The 17,895-nt window shown below is 35.7% G+C and overlaps 1 protein-coding gene across 1 annotated transcript; it reads left to right on the top strand.

The window, feature by feature from the left end:
• The first annotated feature begins 10,160 nt into the window (after positions 1-10,160).
• Positions 10,161-12,057, top strand: LOC129266664 (zinc finger protein 131-like). The gene is made up of 2 exons (XM_054904499.2): positions 10,161-11,068; positions 11,693-12,057. Exons 1-2 carry the CDS (start codon positions 10,162-10,164, stop codon positions 12,055-12,057), a joined length of 1,272 nt encoding a protein of 423 aa, XP_054760474.2. The 5' UTR covers position 10,161.
• The last annotated feature ends 5,838 nt before the right edge of the window (positions 12,058-17,895 follow it).

Here is a 17,895-nt window from a genome sequence, read left to right as displayed (position 1 = left end):
CTACTTTTACTACAACTATACTACTACTACTACTACTACTACTACTCCTACTACTACTTCTACTACTACTACTACTACTACTACTAATAATAATAATAATATTAATAATAATAATAATAATCATAATAACAACAATACATCTTATAGGTAATCAGGGTAGCCACTTCAATCATTAGCTGATTTTCAAGCATATAGTTCATGTATGTTACTATGACCCTCTCTATTTTCAAAGGTCGAGAGCCTGGTAAGATGGCAGAATGTCCCAATCTTTAAGGCTTTTGGTATGGCCCAGCCGGTGATCGACCCCAGGACCTCAAAACCAAATGAATATATTTCAAAAATAAGTTACACCAATAACGTAAGAAACGTATCTAAATTCGAAACGCAAGTGCCCCCATGCCCCCCCCCCCCCCCCGTAGTTACGCCACTGTGAATTGGTTACCCTGTAAAAATATGTGAAATAAAGAAATAAACGTTCTGATTTTAAGATTACACACGCTGCTATCTCCTCCAGCATAAAAATTTCACATTTTACATCAAAGTTCTTTAAACATTTGTTCTGTACATGAGAGCTTTACTTGCTTGGGTTATAAATAAACACGATCTAGTAAGTCTTCAACGCCTTCAGAACAAGTTTCAAAATCAAAACGTTGTCATGCTACCCCTCTTCAATGTACTTCATTGACTACCTGTTTCTGAAAGAATACATTATCGAATACTTGTTTAAACTTTTAAATCTCTGTCAACCAAACTTCCTTCTTACATATCTTCATTATTTTAGCAAAATAGATCAATCAATCAATAAATCAATCTCTTTGTTCAGCGGCTGCTCCTTGCTTTGTCCTTCCAAATCCAGAAAACGGGCCGGCTTCAATTTTTTCAATCTTTTACCCCCCCCCCCCCCCCCCCGTCAGTTGAACAAACTCACTCCATCTTTCTGAAACCTCTCTTCTCTTGACCTCTTCAAAAAAACATCTCAAAACACACTTAAACCTTAACTTGTCTTATGCCATCAACACCGCTTTGTATCCTATATAAAAAGCGCTATATAAATCCAATGATAATTGTGATTATTATTATTATTACTATTATCATTATTATTGATGTAATAAGGACGGGAGGCTCCCTGTTCACAATCTGTATAAAATACCGTATTTTTTGCTTAAGAATATTTTTAAAAGAGCTTCTAAATCTGCAACATAAGCTGAAATTATTATGTTACTGCACGGTAGCGCTAAAAAAAAAATCGAAGTTTAAATGCGAGCCCCCCCCCCTTAAAAAACAGCAACAACAAAAACAAACAATTTGAGACGTTACCAAAAATCGGGGGAAAATAAATAAGATGTATCAAAGTCAAATTGATGTATATTTTGGTAATTGGTGGCCCCTTTTAAAAGCTCTGTTTTTCTCCGGAGTCATCTTAGTATCATTGAATTTTGTTTTGTTTTGTATTGGATGGTTATACAAATGAATTGAATATTATTGAAGCAGGGGCGGATCCAGGAGTTTCCAAGGGGGAGGGGGTATGCTTGTACAGGACAATTTTGATTATATTAAGATTTTCAAATTGGCAACGCTACCTAAGATGTCTTCTTGGAGATCTCATTTTAAATGCCTAGGTTAAGTTCACGTGTATTCCGCTTTATGTCTCATACACTGATCTATCCAGTTCAATGGTTTTAGGCCTACGCTCATTCAAATTATACCTCTTGTTCCCTTAGAGTACGTTTTCCATTTATATATCAGCTAGTATATTATTTAGGTTCACCGGTTCGGAGGCATATAACTATCGAATAGAAACCTAAACAGTGGGCTGATATTTCTATGAAATCAGTATGGAAAATAATTTGTTTTTTCATGCACCACTGGTCAGCTTGTAGTTTATAAAAAAGGGCGATACTTTGGGTATTTCAGTTATACGTATATAATGCTATCTCGCCCATTATATGAAATGGCATCTTCTTGAAACTGTCCTTCTTGTAGTTCTGTCCATGACTATCTCCGGCCCAGAATCGGCAATTTGCCTAACGCTATCGACACTTATTAAAGCAGTTAAGCAACAAATAAAAACTGGCCACATGATATGGCGTAGCTTTTAGAGGGAGAAGTGATGCACCATCGAGTTCGAAAATGTTCAAGTGCCATACTGTAGACCAAGGATTTACCATTAGAATGATAAGAGGATGATGTTCTCTCCCAAGCAATACATTAAGTTTTGTATGTGACACGACGAATTCAGAAACTGATACGTTCCTGTCAACTACGAGAATGCATCGTACTTTCCTCAGACGGGGTAACACCCCTCTTGTGCAATGTCCTTATCCAATGTATCCTGAAGATGCACCCGCAGAAGATACGCGAGGTTCGATAACTTACAAGGAAGGACAGTACCTTACTAACAAGGTTGAAGCTGCATTTCAAGGTAATGTCACTATATACTAGTCCGGGCCGGGGAGGGGGTCATCGTAAGTGAAGAGTGGACAACATTCCCGAAAATCGTCCTAAAAAAACACCCTAATCTGGGATTCACTAAAACATACGTTGTATTTTGATTTTTAAATATGCATCTTAACATATAAAACAGGAAAGGAAACACTGAGGTGACTTACGATAAAGACATTAACAAAATGTGAAACATTTAAGAAGAAACATGTAATATTTGTGGGCTCTGCTAAAGGAAACAAAAACCCAAGAAGAGAAGCAATCTTATTGAAAAGAGTAAAATGAGAGGAACAATTAAAAAAAAAGTTTCAGCAAAATCGGTTATGGAATAAGCAAGCTATGGACGTTTAAACAGTATTGTTGTACTTTCTATGGGGATCCTCAAATTGGCAAACGTGCTTCAAAATGGCTGATTTTGTGGATAACTCTTTTGTGGATAAAGTTTCATCAAAATCGGTTATGAAATAAGCAAGTTATGGAAGTTTGAAAACTCTTGTTATCGTTTCTATGGACAACTCTCCATTTGTTTTTTTTTACACAAATTGTCAGATTATCCTCATTATCTTTCAAATTGCATCTTGCCTCCTTGTGAGCATAACATATGTCATGGGAGAATATGATTCACACCACATATGTCAAGGTCAGGGGAAGATAATGTGAAATATGTAAAATAAAGGGGAAAATATGTAAAATAAAGGTGAAAATCTGAAAATTTGTGTACAAAACAAATGGGGAGTTGTCCATAGAAACTATAACAAGAGTTTTCAAACTTCCATAACTTGCTTATTTCATAACCGATTTTGATGAAATTTTTTTTTAAATTGTACCTCTCATTTTACTCTTTCCAATAAGATTGCTTCTCTTCTTCGGTTTTTGTTTCCTTTATATCAGGCAGATCACAGAGGAAGCGAGATACTAGAGGTTTGTAGGTTTAGGATGTATATTGAATCAACTCTCAGTAGCAAGTGGATTGATGATTTAGCATCTCATGGAATACAGGCATCCTATTGTTCATGTTTTGAGGGGTTTACTGCGGTTCCTCACAGGGGTATGTTATATGATAACAAGGCATCTACTCTGGCACTACACACACTGTTAGAAAATTTATCCTTAAAATAAAAGAAGTTCATGCAGCAGAGTCTCGAGAACACCTGTAATCTTACCGATTGCGTAATCTTACAGGAAATTGGTATTTGGTGTATGTAACCTTACAAATTTCCTTGAATAAAACACCCTTTTCCCCTTTTTAGACAGATCTGTTCTGTTAAATTGCAGAAAAATTCCTGTTTTATGAATTTACAGAATGATTCTGTTTTTGCTTTCTGCAAAATCTTTTTTTTTCAGTAAAATCAGTGTTTTTTTTACAGTGCAGGTATATAATTGGGTGTTTCACAAAGATGGAATGTTCTCTTGTTACAAGTGGGACTGGTAATCTGGATGTGCAGAGTGCAATACACATTTATTACAAAACATATTTACAATATCTACACAAGATAGAAAAGTGAGAATTGGAGATCTGAATTAAAAGTTACAAAAAGTTCAGAAAATTTGTTAAAGGCTTTTTTAATGCATCGATATTTTCCAATAATTTCATGTGATGGAGAAGAGTATGCACCTCTGTATTGAGGAGTGGGTAAAGAGTATTCTGTTTTGGGTTTCATTTCGGTAAAGCAAAGTTATGAGGATTACGGATTGAATAATGATGAGAAGATGATTGAAGCATTGCGGACATGATTGGAGACAACTTGTCATGGACTGATTATAAACAAATATATATTTTTTTTCTAAAGCCTCGATTCAAGAGAAGAACGTTTCAAAATTAAATAAATTTGCACATTGAAGATATCATCAAATGAGTCGATTTTCATTATCATTCTACTTGCATGAGTCTGGAGGGTTAGTGATTGTTTGGTAAGCTTTTTCTATTACAGGAATAAGTTTAAGCATCCGCATAGTCAAAAAGGGCGATGGCTTTGTAAATCAAATTTAAATTTGTACCATAAATGAAATAGCGGAGTCTACCCAAATATTTTACTAACTTACCAAGCTTTCTACTGTACATCTCACTTCATTTTATTGTCAGTCATAAATCCATGATATTTAACCCACTAGTAGACTGTTGTATTGCAATATTATCAATATTTAAATTTAAAAACATTGCATTTACTTAACATTTGTCTCGAGCCTATTATTAAAGATTGGTTTTAACAATATTTTACGTCAAATTGTTATTGGGCGTCCATATAACAATAAGCGACAAATCATGATTTAGCTTATTTTCAACACTTATAACATTAAAATAAGAAAAATTACAATTTCTTGTTATTTTACATGATATAATGTAAGATTACGCAATCTGGTAAGATTACAGGTGTTCTCGAGACTCTGCTGCAGGAACTTTTTTAGGATAGAAGTTATTTTGAGATTTTGTGTTACCGGATGTACGAATAGGGATGACTTTAGGACTTTACCAATGGTTTGGAAATTTGGTTTTGATAAAAGATGTGTTATTCATGAAGGTAAGATATGGAACAATAATGGGAGTACACGTCTTAAGAATTGTGGATGAAATCTCATCTAAATCGACAGAAATGTCTCTTTGTTTTCATATTTCCCTCCGAACGTCAACATCAGTAACCATCTGATACGTAAACCTAGAATTTATGTTATCACCAACTGTATCGTTTTATTGAATGTTGGACATCATTAAAATTAGAGGCTAGTTCTGTGTAATAAAAATGTATTAAATTCATTAGCTTTGTCTACAGAATCACCGAATTACCACTGCTTGATAGTGACATTGGCAGGGCAGATCTTAAAACCTTCGAAACTCCAATAGATCTCCCATTGTAAAGGACAATTTTTCAACATAGTATTGTTTGTTTGCTTATTTGTTTTGTTGTTGTTGTTTTGCCTTATCTTTGAAGTTACTTTACTTCTTAATTTTCAATAAAAATTTATAGAATCACTAGTTTTGCTTTTCCGTACTTTTCTATTGGCTTGAACACGTTCTTTTAACAGGTTCATAATGTCTGGAGTTATCCGCGGAGACAGCTTCATTTTTTTGTCTTGATTTAACAGGCATGATAGAATTAAAGACATCGATCAAATAATTTCCCACAGCTGAACAGCATCCTCAACATCCTTCGCTAAGTGTACATTTCCATTGGTTGCTTTTCAAGGTGTTCACAAAAATATAAATGTCGACACCTTTGTTTTGTCTATAAGTTATAGTACGTGGAGTATGATTAGTAGAAGATGACCCCCAGACAACATAATTCATTGCATGGTCAGTTAACCCTATATTAGAGGTCAAGTCCATCTCGGGAAAATGTTTGTTTAAATAAATAGAGAAAAATTAGGCAAGCATAATGCTGAAAATTTCATCAAAAACGGATGAAAAATGAAAATGTTATGACATTTCAAAGTTTCGCTTCTTTTTCACAAAATAGTTATATGCAAAATTTAGTCACATGCAAAATGAGAGACTTGTTGATGTCCCTCAAACAATATTTCTTTTGTTTTTTTATTGTTTGAATTCTACAATATTTTGATTTTTACAGATTTGACAGTAAGAACCTACTTGACTAAACCATAAAATGTTAAATACTGGTAATTCCGCATGTTCAGGGAGAAATAAAAAATTGTTTCACAAGACAAAAAGTAGAAAGTAATAATATTTCATATTTCATGTAATAAAATACAAAATAAATAGTAAGTGAGTGGTATCATCAGATACCCCATTTGCATACCGACTGAGATGTGCATATAACTATTTTGTGAAATTAAACGAAACTTAAAAATGTCATAAGTTTCTTATCTTTCATCCAATTTTGATGAAATTTTCAATGTTATGCTTGTTGGATTTTTCTCTTTTCATTCAAATCAACCTTTTGTTGGTTGGACTTGTCCTTTAATGACACCAGACACCTTTACTTGGTCAATCCTGTTGGTAACCATCATAACTATTAAACTCGTCGATGAAGCTTTAGTAATACGAGTCCCAGTTGTGCGATTTATATAATCAAGAGAAGAAATATCATTTACATGTACATGTATTTGTATATCGCCCATAATAATTTTACTGTGATTACTATCAATGATAAGATAAAAGCGATTAATAATGGCAAAACAGTTCAGAATAACTATTAGGAGGGCGATACTAGGTCATGTAGGTCACAAAGACAAATTGATTTAGCTATCTATTTATTTGAATTTATTCACACAAGATAAAAACATGATCAGCACAGCTGTTTTACATCCTTGTCCTGATACAACAGATTGAAAATGAATATAAAAAAACATCAAATATAAATTAAAAATAGCAAATGCATTTCAATATAACAAAATGACAATAGAGAATTCATAACAGAAAGTTACAAGAAAAAACAATATACATGTAGTACTGTAAATAAATCCAAGTAAAACAAAGTATATGTTACGTATTTACTAAAAGAATTGTAGAAAAGAGACAAATATTTAAAAGGTGAGCAAAACACATAATAAAAGAATAAGAATGACATTAGATAAAATGGCAAGCTTTATATACACGTTTAAAAGATTGCAGGAATTTGATATTTTGCGTTGATGTGGGCAAAGAGTTCCAAACTTTTTTAACAGCTTATTTGGATGAAAGTTTAAAAAAAAAATCGCTTTTTAATATTGTGTTTTGTCCAGACTGCGTTTAGGGAGTTGTAATAGTATTGATACCATGTCTGTCAAAATACACTTCGATTTCATTATTCAATCTCCAAATGGATGAGAAAAATTATTACGAATAAGAAAAACAACGATTCAATATGATTCAATACTTCAAAGCCAAGGCTATCGGGAGGCTATCGCGTATATAGACGGCGAGGCCTCCCTCCGTGCCGGTTTATGTTTGTACGGAAAATCCTATAACGATCAATATAGATTTCACTGTTCATAATATAATCTTTCAACCAAGTGTCGTTAAAACCAGCAAAACCGGCAATATCGATGTGGTATTCGTTAAAAAGTTAATAGATTTTGAAAATAACTTTATTTAATCTATATTATGCAATAAACTTCTAACATTTAATTGTATAATTTTCGTACCCGAATCAAGGTGTGTCTCATTTAAAGATGACTGATAATTAGAAGGCAAGTACCATTTATTTCATCACGGTTTTCATGAGAATAAATACATATTAAAAAAAACAATTCAGAAAAACTACACTTATAATAAGTCCAATCTTGGCTAGAAATGAAACAGTTCAGTCTAAAACAAGAGCATGAAAAACGAATCCAATCCTCAAAGACTACAGCATTCTGTTTTTTTTCTTCTGATTTTGCGCAAGAAATACAAGGATATTTTATGGGCATAGGAGAATTGATTACATGAGCTTCTCAAACAAGGGAGGTAAGCTTGCAGTTCTGAGTCAATATTGGGAAGAATTGTGATGGAGATCTTCCTGCCGTTAGCGTTGAGAGCCGTATACTTGCCATCAAGCGTCCATACTTTCTAGACGTTCTCATGGGAACGAAGTTTGTTAACGATGGCTTGTCTGCTCGCGGTGAGATCCCCATTAATGAATACGTCGGTGCCCTTGAGTTTGGAACGAGCTTTGTAGATCTCATGACGAGTGTTGTATCTGCTGAAATTTACGATGATCGGCCGGGGCTTGTGCGTTGCCTGCCGACATAAGTTGCTCCTTGACTTTGGGGGTGATGCGATGGCTGCGATCGATAAGCCCCGGATCGATATTGCTACAGGTTACCATAGTCATGATATAGTAACAGTGCTTCTCAGCCAATCTTAAAATTAGTTTTCCGATCCGACAATTAGTCAGCCAAAAATGTACATGGAACTCTTCCCGGGAGTAAAGACTATTCGGGCTGCTGGTAGCAAACCGCTATGTCTCGTAGATCGACATGATTCGGCATTAAGGAAGTACCAACGGCACGGCTGACAAAACTTGCTTCGACCAAACCCCTTTTAGTAGAATGTGTTTTCTTTTGTTATATCATTTACCACCTTGTCAACAAGGCTGAGTTGAAGAAGGAATTTTGTATTGAAAGAATACGGCGTCCCAAAGAGTGTGCACATAGTGAAACAAAATCTAAAATCACCTTTATGCTGTTAAGTGCATTTCAACATTGTGAATCACATGTTCACATAGTCTTCTATTCAAATACATTGTGAACACTTACACTGTCTCCAAGTGTCACAATGTAAAATCATCATTACACTAATAGATTTGAGCTAAGTGTGAATATTCACATAACCTCCCAAAGCAAATATACTATGTGGCACGGGGCTCTTTTCAAAAGTTAAAAAAGGAAAAGACAGAGAGAAGGGAGATTATAAACACTCATCTCAACGTGATAATGACTTTATTGGCCACTGAGCAATTTCTATCTTACGTTTCGGTTTGATTTGATTGATATTTTGCAGATGTGGGCGATGGCCCCATAGACCTGTCAATGTCAGGATCAGGGAAAGCATGGCTATCATACCAAGGATCTTCGCCAGGGAATGCCCAGGGGATGAGCGACCATCTTACCCTCCATGAGCGTCCTAGCTGGAGCACTAACGTGGTCAACAACGGAGGAGGTATCAACAGCAAATCCCCTTTGGTAAGGAAATAGATTAATGAATTCCAAAAATTCTATATCGATCATCATCTGGTTCTCTTGCAATGCCACAAGCTTTAAAATCTTGACCATGGATGGCAAACGATCATATGCGCATGTATGCCACACATTATGGACTAACTTTCATAACGACACCAGAACTTGCATTTCTGTTCAGTCCTTCAAAGATCACACCCTTTTAATTCACGTTCCATTTGTGTTACTTTTTTATATTATCTACCTAATATCCCATTGTCAACAATGTGAGATTAAACAAATACAAAGCTCAACTTCTTTAAATATAATATTTCAAGCGTTGTAAATTATCCACTTTTTAGTGTATTACGTAATTTAAAGTGCTTAAATTACCTTTTTGTATGTTTTCACTACCTTTTCATTTTCCAGGATAAATTTGCACTACCGTCACAAGCGTACAAGTACCCGACCATTCCAGACAACTATAAACTCTACAACGGTGGTATCAATCAAGTACGTCGTTCAGATTTTATGCAAAAGTCTGTCCCAAATGACTACACTCAGAGATTCTCCATTGACAATGGAACGCATCAATCAGGCGATACTGTAATGCAAGGTTACTCATCAGACGAATCAATGAAGTCGCTTCTATTGCCTGAGAGGTCCAATAATAGTTTACCTTCTTTGGAAGATATCATTCGGGTAGTTCAAGATGAAACCGGGGGACAGCCAGGCCGATCATATTGTATGTCACTGCTGAAGTCATATTACCTTGACGCGGTAGCGAAACGTGACTTTGTACGGGATCTACTCCGCAAACTTCATACCTCACGCTTTCAAGAACCTGACTTTAGCCATTCAACCTTCCGCTCCAGTCGAAATAACCGATATTGTGGACACATTAATGCAGACCGATCTAGAGAAAGCCTAATGGATGATTTCCCAGCGCCATATGCACCAATGGAAACAGAGCCAAATTGTACATTCGACGCCATGCTAGAAGATTCGCATGTTACCTTCCTCGAGGAAACCTGTTCAAATGCACATGACCCAGAGCGTCGGATTAATTCAAATTACAATTCAGCAACTCCTTACGAAAATGAAGATGCCATTCGAAATACTCTCTACTCCGAACCTGTATCTAATATGCGTCAATATTTACCAAACGTTTGCCAGTCTTCGAGGAAAGTTTCGGGTCCGCCGTCTCAAGAGATGAATGGGACAATTCCACAACAAATTTCAATAGAACCAAGGTCTTCCAGAGGAACACATTTGAAACAACAGCAATATATATCCACAACGTCAGATAGACAAGTGTCCACATCCCGATCTAGCGAGACGGCAAATGCAACTTCGTTTCGAAAGCAGAACAGTCAAGTTCACGAAAACTTTCGGCTCTCACAAAAAACCGCCGTAACCTCATCCATGAATTTCATCCCACCAAACAAAGACGGAATACCTCTTATATCAAAGCCGTCAGGTGACTCTCAACACTCCATTCCACATTTTAAGACAACACAACCAATGCTAGAATACACAGTTTTAGAGACGAGAATACCAGCGAAGAAGAGCGGTCTGAAGTGCAAAGAAAACTTCTACTTGAAGGATACACTGGATGTTTCAACCTCATTTACATCAATCATCGCAAATGATTCTTCCACACCTCAGTCCAATGTAATCAAATCAGGAACTTTAAAAGATACGTTCTCAGTTGGCCAAGCAAAACCCGAAACAGGCCAAGGTGGCGGGAAACATGCACCTGCACCCAAACTTGTCAACGAGCAGACACCTGATCAACCTGATTCCTCATCCCTTGTCATCTCCGACTCTCCATCTTCTGGGAAAGAAGTTGTACAGTTTCTTCGAAGAACAATCGATCGCTCAAGGCAAAAACACAGATGCAGTACCTGTAGCAGCACGTTTAATACGGAGAGAGCATACACAAGACATATGACCAGTGAACACAACCAGAAGAAGACCCATATCTGCAGTTTTTGTGATAAGGGGTTCCAGGACAAGTTCGACCTAAAACGGCACTACCGCACTCACACAGGTACGGTTTGTTATTTGTTTACTTAAGTGTAGGGTTGGAAGTGAATTTATGTCAGCAGATGCAAGAAGTAATGAAAACTAATATATAACATTTCTAAGGCGCCGCTTATCTAGTTGCCTATATTCAATAGCGCACTATACATGTATATAATTCATTCTACACGAAAAACTGGTGCAAGAAGTGTTGATAAATAATATATAACATTTCTAAGGCGCCGATTATCTAGTTGCCTATATTCAATGGCGCACTATACATGTAGGCTATAGCTCTATCTCTGCTAAAGGCGCTTTGCATTCAATGAATTAATCCTACTTTGTACCAATTTACCTCACCTGGGTTGAGTGCAGCACAGTGTGGGTAAATTCCTTGCTGAATGAAAACATGCCATGGCTGGTATTTGGACCCTCGTCCCTGTGATTGAATGACGAGAGTGGTAACCACTAGACCACGATGCCCCTAAGAAATAATGGCACATTCTAGACCCTCTCACTCATGAGATCACAAACGCCAACACCATAAAAGTACATGTATGAAATGCTTTTGGATTAAGATTCAAACCAGTTTATCCGAAATCAAGTCGAATGCTGCTCCTCTTTATCCTACTATCTCTTTTATGTTCCGAAGGTGTAAGGCCTTACAAGTGCAACATCTGTCCACGCACCTTCACCCAACGTTGCTCTCTGGAGACACACATCAGCAAGGTCCATGGAATGCCACTGACCTTCGGCTTCAAGGAGCGACGAAAGAAGATTTACGTGTGCGAGGACTGTGGGAATTCTGCCAAGGACGCGTATGACCATTACCTTCACATGTGGATCTCACACTCGCGCCTGATGATGCCCAAACGTCTTCGACATAAAGTGATGCACAAGATCAAGAAGAGCAGTCAAGATGGTGGTGTTAAAAGCGAGGAGCAACTTTTGGCTGACGATATGGTTGTCACCCAGGCGATTCGTTGTCTTCGAGATCTCGTACAGTCTCCGGGTTAGGTTATTTTAATACGAGATTCTGTTTTTGTTATCTGAATATGTATTACCCTCTCAAGATACCTCAGGATTTGATGATAATATTTTTAGCACTATAAAGTCTAGTCTAAAACGTTTAAACAATTTCTAAGAAAAAGGTAGTTTGTTTAAGTTGACAATCAGGGCTTTATCTTTGTATTTAGGGCATTATTTTTGTGTATTTGTGCATTATTGGTACATTCCGTTTTTAATTCATGATTTTTAAAATGCTTGGCTTGTTGTTAATTATTTGAAAATTGCGTTAACATAGAAGGGTTATTTACTCCGGTTGCAAAAAGAGCAGCCTTTAAGCACACCTAGATGGAAGAACTCAAGTCCGCTGTATGGTAAAATATCAAGTTGGGTTTGAGTTTTAGAGTCGTGTTAGTAAAGATAGTGGTGTTAAAAGTGGGGAGGAACTTTTGGCAGACGATATGGTTGTCACCACTACCGTACCTACGGGGGGAGGGGGGGGGGGGGGCAGAGGGGGCAGACTGCCCCCCCCCCCCCTGACGAGTCACAACCCATGCAAGGGACATATCACTGCCCCACTGACGAGTCTTGAAGACCTTTTTTCTGGTACGAAATCCATTATTTGTGGTTGAAGACCTTTTTTTTTTTTTTTTTGCTTTTCTGGTACGAAATCCTTTATTTGTGCTTGAAGGTTTTTTTTTGTTGTTTTTTTTACTTGTCAAATTTTTAGGCGGACGTATTTGCCCCCCCCCCCCCCCCCGTGTGGTAAATCCTAGGTACGCCACTGGTTGTCACCCAGGCGATTCGTTGTCTTCGAGATCTCGTACAGTCTTAGGGCTATGGTATTATAATCCAAGATTCAGTATTGGTTACCTAAAATTATATTACTACCTCAAAATACCTCAAGATTTGGTATTACCTATTTTTAGCAGTAGAAAGTCTAGTCTAAGCTGTTGAAACAATTTCTTTAAAATAATGGTTTGTTTAAGTTGAAAATCAGGGCTTTATCTCTTGTATTTAGGGCATTATTTTTGTGTATTTGTGCATTATTGCACATTCCGTTTTTAATTCATGATTTTTTTTTAAATGCTTGGCTGGTTGCTACTAATTTGAAAATTGCGTTAACATAGGTAAGTTATTTACTCCTGGTTGTCATCCAGGCGATTCGTTGTCTTCGATATCTCGTACAGTCTCAGGGTTAGGGTGTTTTAATACGAGATTCTGTATATTCTGTATATTATATTAGGGCATTATTTTTGGGTATTTGGTACATTATTGGGACATTCCGTTTTAAATTCATGTTTTAAAAAATGCTTGACTGATACTGGTACTGGTACTGCTTGACTGGTATTTGTTTCAAAATTGCGTAAACATAGGTGTTTCATTTCATTTGAGCTGCATTTAAGTACACCTGAAAATAAAATAAAATGTAGAGGCAAGAACTCAACGTCCGCTGTATGGTAAGATATCAAGTTGGGTTTGAGTTTTAGATTCACATTAGATTGTCACTCTGCAAGTATTCCTCATGGATTTTAGATGAACATGATGACAGGAGGGTAGAATGATCAATGGTTAGACTTCGTTTTCACATGGCGCGGGATGGATGATAAGTAACTATCATTTTTTTTTAAGCAGGTATTTTTGCATTTATAAATAAATCAAAATTACACATTTATAACGATAATATATAATCAAACATACATAATGATCAAGTTACAAAGGTGACAATTGTATAGTATAGTTAAGTAGATATATAGACATTATTCATGTTAACAATAACAAATGAATTTAAATGCAGAGGCCAGCTATCGTAAGCTGACAGTTTTAAATAATAGCAGCCAGGGGAGAAGAGAAGGCTACATGAAAACCATAATAAAAATACCGGGTCTTTATTATTTAAAAGTGATGTCACTTATATTGCTTAAAATATAATAAAAGGAAAGGGGGAAGAAAAAGGGGGCAAGGTGAAGTGTGTGCAAGTGAGTGCGTGTGCAGGTGAGAATTTATAAGTATTTTGATAAAAGGTACCTCTTTAGTGAAGCTTTAAATGATATAAGAGATGCAGCTTGTTTTATATCATTCGGTAGGTTGTTCCAAACATCCGGGCAGTGATGCCGTATTGTTTTGTGAGCAATTATTAGTTTTGGGTTTGTTAAATGACAAATGACAAATAGTTATCGAAATATTCGCGAATAAATATTTTCTTCATATTCATGATTTATACTCATCTATGATAGGCCCTACAAAACGAGGTACAGGTGTAAGTTATTTATTTATGTACAGGCGAAATAGATCAATATTCAAAGATATGTGTAAAAGAAATAAAGCGGGGTTCTTACAAGTACTAATGTATGTAAAATTGAATTTCATTTTGGATATGGAGAGCTTTACTTAGATTTTTAGTGTCTTCGGCACAATTATCTTTGTGCTGATTGAGAAATAATACGCAGTTTTCATGTTAAAGAAAATTGGCATGTGTTTGTAAATATATATAGATTTTTATTATAGGGTTGTAGTATTTCAACAATTGTTTTGTTACAAGAAATAAAAATACAATTATTTTATTCTTGTAATGCTTATCACATTATTACATACGTTTATATATCTACGCGCATTTTCTTCCATTTTTTTTTTATTTACGTTGAATAAGTGCTCTCTTTCGTATCTTCACAGACATGGTCATATGGCCCAGAGAGGTATCAAGATTTTTCGTGGGGTGTTGCGCATGTTGTTATTATTAATCCTTTTTTTGAGGGGGGGGGGGTTATTTATTTCCAAACCAACTCCCCCTATTATAAATCGTTCCCAGACCCATGGATGCACACTGTTAGATAAAAATAGACGATTTTACAGAAGAACCATTAAAAACAGGTTTTACAGAAACAAATAACCAAATTATTCTGCAAATTTTTATAACAGGAAATATTTTTTACACCTTTTCTTCAATTTTACAGAACAGGAATGTATTTAAAAGGGGAAAGGGGTTTTAATTCAATAAATATGTAAGGTTAAATACATCAAATACCAATTTTCTTTAATTTTACGCAAATGTATGTAACATCGCACAGGGCAGTAAGATTACAGGTGTTTGGGTTTTTTAAGTAGAAATAGTATGGTCGCTGTGTAGGAATGCATTTACCTCCACGACCTAAATGTGATATCACTTAGCTGTCCCATATATATGTGAGAGCATTTTATAAATGCATATCAGAATATACTTAATTAGCATATTTTGTTGTTATTTTGATATTCCAACACTTCGACTACTTTCGTACATATTGTTTCGCTTGCTCATAACTGTTTGTTTATGCGATTTACGTCATAATGATTACTTAATATTACCTATACAATAGTGCCAGTCTCTTTGCATACGGGTATTCACTCAACATCACGGACCTCTAACCAGTTGTTGTTGCTATTATTATATTGGGTTTTAGGGCGCGTACCATTCATAATTGTGAATTCGGTTAACAAATGGCAGTTCAATGTTTTTCGACAAAAAATAGTTATTGAATTCTGTAAATATTTAGTTTTGTGACAAATATTGTAGTATGAAAATTGTAAATCGTAGCATTTTATAAAAAAAGATCAATCTCATGGGCATTGATATAAGACAATAATCATATTAAAAGCTGTGCACTGTTTGTTTGCTTTTATTTCTGCGTTCAAATAATACAATATCAAATGTGGCATAATTATATGCAATATACAAAATAATCCATAACATAAACAATATAATCATATACATAACGAATACAAATTATGATTTGAGCATAAACTTGTCTTTTTGATAATAATAATAATAATAATGATAGTAATTAATGAACGCAGGAGACCGCCATCGTGAGCGGTTAAAGGACAAGTCCACCCGAGAAAAATGTTGATTTGATTAAATAGAGAAAAATCAAACAAGCATTATGCTGAAAATTTCATCAAAATCGGATGTAAAATAAAAAAGTTATGACATTTTAAAGTTTCGCTTAGTTTTCACAAAACAGTAATATGCCAACTCAGTGACATGCAAATGAGGCAGTCGATGATGTCCCTCACTCACTTTTTCTTGTGTTTTTTATTGTTTGAATTATACAATATTTCATTTTTCACAGTTTTGACAATATGGACCAACTTGATTGAACCATACAGTATTAAACTATGCTTATTGCACATGTTCAGGGAGGAATTAATCGTTGTTTCACACGACAACAGGGAGAAAATTTGAATATTTCATATTTCATATAATTAAATACAAAAGAAATAGTGAGTGAGTGATGTCATCTGTCTCCTCATTTGCATACCGACACGGATGTGAATATAACTGTTTTGTGAAATTAAGTGAAACTTTAAAATGTCGTAACTTTCTTATTTTACATCCGATTTTGATGAAATTTTCAGTGTTAAGCTTGTTGGATTTTTCTCTTTTTATTCGAATCAACTCTTTGTTGGGGTGGACTTGTCCTTTAAGCTTTAAAATGGTGCCGGCCTCATAAAGGTTCGTGACCGAGTTTGATATTGATACCTTGGTCACATTTGCTCTACGGCGGCCGTACGGCGAGTCGAAAACAGCCGTTTTAACAGTTTTTTGTTGTCCAACTACATGTAGGTGGGTTGAATTAAAATGGATAAAACGGCTTTTTTCGACTCGCTGTACGGCCGCCGTAGAGCAAAAATTAATGTGACGAAGGTATTACTGATCAAGTGGGTGCTATGCAGGTGCTGTAGATAGCAGTATAGAAAAAAAGAAGAATTTTTTATTGGTGAATGTGGATATTTGTGAGGCTATGTTAAATTGGAGTATGGGATGGATACGATTGAGTGATATTTCTTTTAAGAGTGGTTTTTAAGGAGTATAGGGGGAACAAGGTGTAATATTGTCTGCAAGATTATTCCATATGTCTGGACCGTGATGTCAAATAGATGTAGATGAAATTAATAGTCTGGGAGGGGGGAGGGGGAGGGGGGGGTTGTATTGGTAAGAATAAATATCTTGTAAGTAACGGGTTGATTTTATTGAAGATCGTCGAACCATTATGTCAACTGCTGCCCTAAAACCAAAAGCAATACTAAAATGCGTAAAATTAATTTTGAGATTTTTTTTTTTTTTTTTTTTTTGGGGGGGGGGCGAAAACACCCAAAGCTTAAACATGATATATGATAACTTGTCAACATTGACCAACAATAACACACACACACACACACAAGCACTTGTTTGAATGTAGAATAAATTCAGGGAGGGCTTCAAAGAGAGCAGGGTTAATAAGCTTGTTGTTCACTCAAGCATGAGATGCGCACACATTCTTCGTGAACTCTTCTATCGTGTGTTTTATTGTATTTTACAATTTCAAATTTTGACAGTATTACCTCAGTCACATTTGACCTACGGCGGCCTTACGGCGAGTCGAAAACAGCCGTTTTATTCTATTTTATTCAAACCACCTATATTTAGCTGGTACAAAAAAATGTTAAAACGGCTGTTTTCGACTCGCCCTACGGCCGCCGTGGAACAAACGTGACCGAGGTATAAGGAGAATTCTTTTTGATAAGACATTTTTTTCTTCTAATTTTACCTTATTGAAAACAAATTTCTAGTTTGGCTAGGTACAGGGCACATTCCCCGACGACTTATTGTGGAGTGGATAGTAATTCTGTATTTCTAAATCCACATTTAAGTACGCTTCCAAACAATACATTCTGGAAAACCGAAATTCAACATGGAAGCTTTGAATTTTTTTCATTTCTCTTATGCTATACATTAAATCATAATTATTTCATATGTTTATACATTGTGTGCACTATATGTCGCCCTTGTAACACACCAAAAAATGCACCAATGGATGTCTTTATGCATCGAAT

This window comes from Lytechinus pictus, chromosome 8 (assembly GCF_037042905.1).
Source record: "Lytechinus pictus isolate F3 Inbred chromosome 8, Lp3.0, whole genome shotgun sequence".
NCBI classification, from domain to species: Eukaryota; Metazoa; Echinodermata; class Echinoidea; order Temnopleuroida; family Toxopneustidae; genus Lytechinus; species Lytechinus pictus.
This window is presented reverse-complemented; position numbering and strand designations above follow the sequence as displayed.

Bases quoted from the DNA above. Each gene is read 5' to 3' on its own strand.
- LOC129266664 (XM_054904499.2), top strand. From the start codon at position 10,162: ATGCGTCAATATTTACCAAACGTTTGCCAGTCTTCGAGGAAAGTTTCG. The intron at 11,069-11,692 runs GTACGGTTTGTT...TATGTTCCGAAG, and splicing joins GCACTACCGCACTCACACAG to GTGTAAGGCCTTACAAGTGC.